Source organism: Borostomias antarcticus, assembly GCF_949987555.1.
Source record: "Borostomias antarcticus genome assembly, chromosome: 14".
Lineage (NCBI taxonomy): Eukaryota > Metazoa > Chordata > Actinopteri > Stomiiformes > Stomiidae > Borostomias > Borostomias antarcticus.
The window spans coordinates 11756590-11764287 of NC_140247.1; the positions used below are offsets into that span (position 1 = coordinate 11756590).

The 7698-nt window shown below is 45.2% G+C and overlaps 1 protein-coding gene across 3 annotated transcripts; it reads left to right on the forward strand.

Annotated features, from left to right (window-relative positions):
* Window positions 1-2041: 2041 nt before the first annotated feature.
* On the forward strand, window positions 2042-7094 carry emc10 (ER membrane protein complex subunit 10). Of its 3 annotated transcripts, none has more exons than XM_084449016.1 (8): window positions 2042-2152; window positions 2827-2893; window positions 3022-3134; window positions 3228-3341; window positions 3528-3712; window positions 4840-4933; window positions 5828-5930; window positions 6864-7002. In XM_084449016.1, exons 1-7 carry the CDS (start codon window positions 2054-2056, stop codon window positions 5912-5914), a joined length of 759 nt encoding a protein of 252 aa, XP_084305142.1. In that variant the 5' UTR covers window positions 2042-2053; the 3' UTR covers window positions 5915-5930; window positions 6864-7002. The 3 variants fall into 3 exon arrangements, with proteins under 3 accessions (XP_084305142.1, XP_084305141.1, XP_084305140.1); XM_084449015.1 differs by having other exon boundaries at window positions 5828-5925; XM_084449014.1 differs by lacking the exon at window positions 5828-5930 and having other exon boundaries at window positions 6864-7094.
* Window positions 7095-7698: the final 604 nt, after the last annotated feature.

Consider the following 7698-nt stretch of genomic DNA (forward strand, 5'->3'; position numbering starts at 1 on the left):
AGGAGTTTGTTCTGGTGGAGATACGAAGATGGTTGGTTAAAGTTAGTGCGTTCAAGTGTTTTGATAGAAAGGATAGAAAGCAAACCGGTCTGTAGTTTATTATCATATCATTTTATTGCATTGCTGTTTCATCTTTTTAGGGGCCGGGCGGTCTCAGCTGCCCAGTATTCTGAATCTTCTTCTTCTTCTTCCTAGGAAGTCTGACTTCCCATGCATGAAAAATCACGAAACTTTGCACATAGGTCCAGTTCTATGCCAGAAGTCCTCAACTGGTATGGGGGGGCAATAGTACTGATGGTGGCACTACCATCTAAAGTTTAAAACTTTAAAAAATCATAAGAAATCAGCCATATGTGCTCTCACTTTGCAACCACCACCAACATGTAGGCCCAAGCAAGCACACTGCCATATGCTTTGAGCTGGCTGGAATTATGAAGTCCATCACTCTGTTTTTCTCAAAAATTGCAAAACCTATCAAACCCTACTCTTCCCACATTTTTGGGTCAATTGACACCTCAATTGCTACACTACATCTTCATACTGTCCTCTGTCCTGTTCAGATTTGAAATATCAAAAACTTTGCCCACAGTACATCTTTTTTTTTTTTTTTTTTTTTTTAATGTAAACAGTACTGTATGCAGCTACTGCAAATACTAAATAAATCTCCAATGTTTATTAAATAAAATACAACATTTTCATGACATGGTAGATGTAGTGTGAAAAAAATAACAGGTGCTTAAGAGGGACAATCCTGGTAGTACTTCTTGAAGAGGTGAGTTTTGAGCCTATGGCGAAATACGAGCAGTCCTGATGTCGGTGGTCAGTTCACTGTGTGGCCAGGACAGAAAAGAGCTGTGGCCATGTCACAACCTCAAACCTTGTTCCATCTCCTAACTATAGCAGTTAACATGAAAACATGCACCAATTTGTGTATATGTGTACAACTAGACCCTTGTATTCGTCATTTGTCTCCTTTTTCCTATTATTCTGCCCGGCCCTAACCCAGTGTTGCACAGCTAAATGCTTAGGCCTATTAATTGACCAAACAGAAAACAGGATGTGCCTATATAGATAAATTGAAACTATAAAAGCCCACTCCACTTACAGTGTACTTTCAATACCTGTACATGCTGATGTCATGCATCATTGGTGGGGGACGACAGGTTCACTGAGTGCACTTGTTAACAGTTTATCCTTCCCAACTCAAGGTCATCCTACCGTCTCAAGTGAGAAGACGTGCTTTATGCTCTACAGGGTGGATTACACTAAGAATAGTAAAGAGGGATTCAAGGTGCTACCATTGTCTAAGGGTGGTGACAGAGAGTAATGGTCTGTCCCAGTAAAGGAAGGGATAGGGTTTCAAAGGGAGAGAATCACATGGCACGGTGGAGAGGGCGATGCTCGTTGCCATAGAGACCTGATAGTGGCTGAAAACATAGCCTGCCAAGAGCTATACCTAGACCTAATTACCCTGCTGTAGACAGACATACACTTGGACACCGCTGTGGACAGACACTTGGACAGACACACATTTTTCTCTCTCTCCCTCCCCCCCTCTCTCTCTCCCTCTCTCTCTCTCTCCCCTCTCTCTCTCTCTCTCTCCCCCCCCCCTCTCTCTCTCTCAAACTCATTCAAACTCACTCTCACTCCTTGGCGGCAGGCAAGAGAAGTTCTCGAATGTCTCACGCTGACCGATTTCCCCGTGGGGGGGATTAAAACAAGCACTCCAAAAGCCAAAAACAAAAATAAGACAGACAGCAGCCAATTAGGTAATGTTGCTGTGGAGAAATACATGGATAATATGTTCAGCAAAATGCACCCCAGAGATAATGTCGGGAAATAATTGGATTATTTATCTGACCTCATCTTAGAAGTACCGTTTCGTGCGCTGCAGTGCAGCGTCGTAGCTCATATTCTATCCACGTTGCAATATCGCCACCTGTAGTCTGTAGTCCATCCAAAGTTATGAGCTAGTGAAGGTCTACGTCATCATAGCGCAACATCGTAGCAGACACGGTAGTTGTAGTTCTCCTCGGCTTATTGTACTGTCAAAATGGCCCCATCACGTCTGTCCCCTACGTTACTCTCAATACTTCCTGTAACAGTATTTCTGTTATGCACGGATTTTGCTTGGGGTAACGCTGGCCGAAGGGTACGTTAACATATTTGGTTTACTATTTTATTATGTAAGTGCGGGCAGCAGTCTCAGGTTCCTTGTGTCAAAGCGAGAAACCGATCTGGCTGCACTGCTAACACGTTAGCCCATTTTAGCTAACGTTAGCTAGCTAGCTATCCGTGCTTGGTGTAGAAGGCGTGCTAAATCAGTTAATTAGCTATCTTTCAAGCTACATAGCCCACTGATGACTGAGATAAGAAACATTACAACTACACAGCTTGGATTTTGTGATATTAGGCCAGTGGTTGGTGTTTTGAACATTTTAATTGGCACCATGCTCAGTTGCTTACATTGGGTGTAATAGTTTAATACGCCCGGTTGCTCGAGTGGTAATGGCGGTTGATAAAATAAATACGTGTATATTGGCTGGGTTTCCCGAACGAGTTAAGAAGCACTTAACTCAAAAGTACTATTTAACTCCCATGCAAAAGGTTGCTTAAGAAGGTTCTTTATCGGGAAACCCGGCCATTATGGTTGAAAGGGTACACGTCATTCCGCCCACCCGGCGCAGAGGATACATTTTAATTGGCAATTTTTTTTTAATACATTTTAATTGGCCCCTTTTGGGACTGCGTTACTATACCAGCCAGACTACACGACGTGTGTATAGCCTACTTTCACGTTCTAATTGTGCTGTTTAATTCCAGCAGGGTGGCGATGTGCTAGACACAGACTTCAGTGGTTTCTCTGTGCCTCTAGAGCACTCTTTCGAAGTTGGTAAGTTGACTGTTCCTCAGTACTATATATCTTCCCTTCATGTCAAACCAAGACATTTCCTTAGGTGTATTGCTGCACATAGAATCTCTCATGTTGGTCTATTGACTCTTACCTCCGGTATCTTTCAGATGACGTGCCCCAGTTCCGGACGCGCGGAGCGCTGCTGTTGAAAGCTGGGAGGGAGCCCAGTGTGTCCCTCTCCCAGAGCCAACTGTCAGAGGAAGACAGGATCAAGCTGAAGGTGGTTTATTTATGATGACAGGGGGTCTGGGTTGACCTGTCTTGAAGCACTGCGTTCATGTATAACTCCTCGTGATTCTGGCCTGTCCTGCAGGATGTGGCAGCAGTGGATGGCCTGTACAGAATCAGAGTGCCCAGAGTGTCTCTGCAGACCGACAGGCAGACAGACAGGCAGTTGGACGGCTACCTAACAGCATTCGTCAGAGCAGTATGTCTCATTACATTCTCAAACTCACGTGTCGCAACAAACACAATCTGTGTGGATATTATCTTCGAACATGAATGTTGTTACCACCATGGAGCCATCATGTAGAACGGGGGTCCGTCTGCGTGCGCGAACGCCCTCAAATTCGTCTCCCGTTTCTGATTCCTCGCCCCTGTCTGTCTCCCTCAGTGTTCTTTGGTCGAGTCCCACCTCAGTGATGTCATCACCGTCCATGCCGACGTCTCTGGGTACCTAATCGGGGTCTCCATAGTGACTATTCCAGGGGCTTGCCGGGGGGCCGAGGTGGAAGAGGAAGTGGACCTGGAAGCTTTTAATACCACGCTGAGTGTCATGGGACCAGTCAACGCACCTGCGTGAGTCTACACTGGGATTAGTCCCCCTCCTAGGGAGAGAAGCTCAGTGGTCTTGTGGTTAGAGTGTCGCCCTGAGATTGGCAGGTTGGTGGTTCGATCCCCGGCCAAGTCATACCAAAGACTGTTAAAAAAAAAAAAAAAGGTAGACGTTGATCCCTTTCTTGCTACTAACTCACTGACCTCGTTTTCGCTCATTTTGTCACTACTCACGGCTGCAGGTACACTTGTGACACTTGTCTTGACCTACCGCCATCTGTCTTCTCAGTGAAATTGCTACGCACAGCGCACTCAGCGGGAACGCATGTGATTGGTCAGACAGCATAAGCGCCTTTGAATCGTCCGTGTAGTCCTAGCACACTCAATTCAAAGCAAAATTATTAATCACATTAATTCCGTCCTTTTGCGATTAGTTAATTGCGGAGGTCATAATCGCGATTTCTATTAATTCACGATTAATTGTGAAGCCCTACGACATATCAGTAGTGTCATGTCCACGGGGTGTACTTGTACATCAAGCTGCCTCATGCTAAGGAATCAGGAGATAGGCTGGAGTCCATAGGCTCCAGAACCATTGGTTCTCAAGGCTACTTACTGTTTTCTCATTAGGGAGAGAGTAGAGGTACTGTAGGTAGGTATCAATCAAATACCTACCTAACTACCTCTACTTCTGTCCCAGTATATATTTTTATAGTTTGCGTGGCATTTGTTGCCCTAATCATTACATTTTCACATTTAGCAGATGCTTTTATCTAAAGCGCGACTTACAATAATTGCATTTAACGTAGGTAATGTACTACTTGCCAGAACTCACAAGTGCATCTCCCTTCTAAACAAGTGACTAAGAGCATAATCTTGTGCTAAAGCCAAAGTGCAAGAGTAACAAAATATAAATACAACAGGTGCTTAAGAGGGAGGATCCTGGTAGTACTAACTGGTAGTAACATTACATTGTAATGGACTACATTTCCCAGTGCTCACTTGTTTACCATTACCTTGCCTCATCTTCCCCGCTATCGAGCTCAGCGCTGAGGCAACTTCTCCCATGGCTGCACTGTCTGTCCCTCCTGGGCTTCCATCACTGAGAGCAGTGTTGTGTGATGATGCTGCTCTCCTCTCCCGTCCCCCAGGCCGGAGACGGCTCTGTTTATTGAGCGCATGGACCAGGAGATGGAGAAGAGGGGAAAGAATCCACAGGAGCAGAAATCTTTCTTCGCCAAATATGTAAGGACACGTCGTTTTCGCTTGTGTTGCCTCTCTTCCCCTGTGACTGACTGACTGGTTGGTTTGAGTGCGCTTGTTGTCTATCCCATATGCCGTTTCAGATTTTCAACGCTCTCTACTGTTTTGTGTTCAGTTTAGTGTCTCTGTTTTCTAGTGCCTCTAGGTACAGTGTTTATCTAGGCTATATTTTCTTGACTTTTTATTTTATTTTCTCCAGGCTTATCTCAATATATGTGTTGCTGTGTTGTAGCATATTTACCCAGAGTCCTGTTCTTTGTTGTGCTTGGATCTCCTGAATGCTATGCCATGCGCTAGCTGTGCTCTGTATCCACGCCCGTATGCGCTGTGCATGCCTGTGTTGTGACGTCGCGCGACGACTTATGCTGCGTTCCAGTTGCCGGGGAAGTAGGAATTTGAAGTCGCGATTGACGTCACTCCCGAGTTGACCGCTTTCCAGAAACAAAAGGCAAAAACTCTAACCTCATCTTAGTTCTAGCCAAGTTAGCCATTGTTAGCAATACCAGTTGATAACAACGCAACTTATGCGCATACGGCCATCTTGGTAACATTGTTCACTGATAGAAGTTGGACTGTGTGTATGACTGATTGAATGAGACACGAATAAGACAGCAGCGCTAATAACAATCTTATTACAGCTTTCACTTATTGATGCGTGGAGCAGCCATCTTGATTTGACATCCCCCCTCCCCCCCCCCAAGTTAAGCGGCGGAAATCCCAGTTCGAGTGACGTTTTTGACATCATTAGGAAAATCCCTGAGGCAACTGGAGGCAGCATCAGTGCTGTGCTATACTGTGTTCCGGTGTGTGTGCTGTGCATGCCTGTGCGTTGACGTCGCGTGCGTTGACTCAGTGCTGTGCTGTACTGTGTTCCAGTGGTATTTGATTCTAGGAGGCGCAGTGTTCCTCATGGTCAGCAGTTCGGCACAGCCCCCAGCAGGGGGAGACAGAGAGCAGAGCTGAGTCCCACCCAAGTACAGTTCTCTTTGGCCCATATTCAGCTACTCACACTGGGCTGCCCGCCTTTGTGTCTCTGCAGGCATCTGTGTCTCCTGCTTTGAGCATAACTTTTCCACAGATTTGACTAATTTGAGATTCACCCCTGATCCCGTCCTTCCCTCCTGAATGTGGTTGCCAGCCAGGGTCAATGCTAATGAATATAGATTAGATTAGAATAGAATAGAATAGATAGATAGATGATGCTTTTATCTAGCCACTTACAATAATTGCATTTAACGTAGGAAAAGCCAATGTACTACTACTTGCCAGAACTCACAAGGGCACCTCCTTTCTAAAACAATTGACTAAGAGCATAATATAGTGCTTAAGGCAAAGTGCAAATTGTTGGCATTAGCATTGACTCTGAGATCTGTGTGTACTGCCTGTTCACCGTCTCTCCTTTCTCACCTCATACCCTGTATCTCTGTCTTCCTGAGGCCAATATGATCTTTATACCCTGTATCTCTGCCTTCCTGAGGCCAATATGATCTTTATACCCTGTAACTCCGTCTTCCTGATGCCAATATGATCTTAATACCCTGTACCTCTGTCTTCCTGAGGCCAATATGATCTTAATACCCTGTACCTCCATCTTCCTGAGGTCAATATGATCTTAATACCCTGTACCTTTGCCTTCCTGAGGCCAATATGATCTTTATACCCTGTACCTCTGTCTTCCTGAGGCCAATATGATCTTTATACCCTGTACCTCCGTCTTCCTGAGGCCAATATGATCTTTATACCCTGTACCTCTGTCTTCCTGAGGCCAATATGATCTTGGATGAAAGAATGAAACTGAGACTGTTGGACAGAAGACTCACTAATCACAGCTTGTTAGATGTCTCATTATCTAACTACAGTAGATGCTCTCTCTTTGCGATGACTTCACAAGTCCCTTCTCTCTCCTCTCCAGTGGATGTACATCGTACCGCTCGTCCTGTTCCTTATGATGTCAGGAGCCCAGGATCAGTCAGGGGGCGGAGCTGGAGGCGGAGCAGGCAACGGAGGAGGCCGATGATTGCCACGCCCCACTCACTATTTAACATAGTTAGACTGGTCCCATACAGGCTGAGAAATAACCTTCAGAACTTATGTCATTGCACTGAATTTGTAATAATTGTGGAAAAATAAAGTATTTATTACGACCTGGAACCAGTTTGTCCGACTGCACTGTGTTGGGAGAGGGTGTTGAATGGGTGGGCAATTTTCTGAATTCAGAGATGTTCATTATTGACCGGCCTTTTTTTGTGTAGTCAATGTGTTCAGTAGGTCTGTGTGACTCGCTGTACTGTTGTGTCTTTTTATTTTGACCACACACTTCACTGGCAGTTAATGCTCATGTTTTACTGCATAGCCCAACTGACATGCATAGTAAATCACACCCATGACGAAATCACATCTATGCAGCTGTGGCTCACAGTAAGCAAACTGACAGATTACAGGGATGTAGGGAAGGAGAGAACTGAATCCCCACAGCTCATCTCTCGGCCTCTGGTGTGAAATCCTCGAGCTATTCCTCGTATCTTTTTTTCCCTCGTATACTTAATTCCCCGTCTTCCCAGTTTATTCACCATCTGCAGCATAACTCTCTGTCTCCTTGACACCCTACTCTGTCACTGTATTTATAAGTGTGAGTCACGGGGATCATGGATTCACTGCGGTATATAAGTATGGGTTTAGTTACAGAATGTTCCGGAACCCTTGTGTCAACATGGACTCCCGTGGCTGCCACTCATCAGTCAGGCTGA

Excerpts from the sequence above, each read along its gene's own strand:
- emc10 (XM_084449014.1), top strand. The coding sequence starts at position 2,054 with ATGGCCCCATCACGTCTGTCCCCTACGTTACTCTCAATACTTCCTGTA. Across the intron at positions 2,153-2,826 it reads GGGGTAACGCTGGCCGAAGG|GGTGGCGATGTGCTAGACAC; the intron begins GTACGTTAACAT and ends TAATTCCAGCAG. Across the intron at positions 3,342-3,527 it reads TAACAGCATTCGTCAGAGCA|TGTTCTTTGGTCGAGTCCCA; the intron begins GTATGTCTCATT and ends TGTCTCCCTCAG.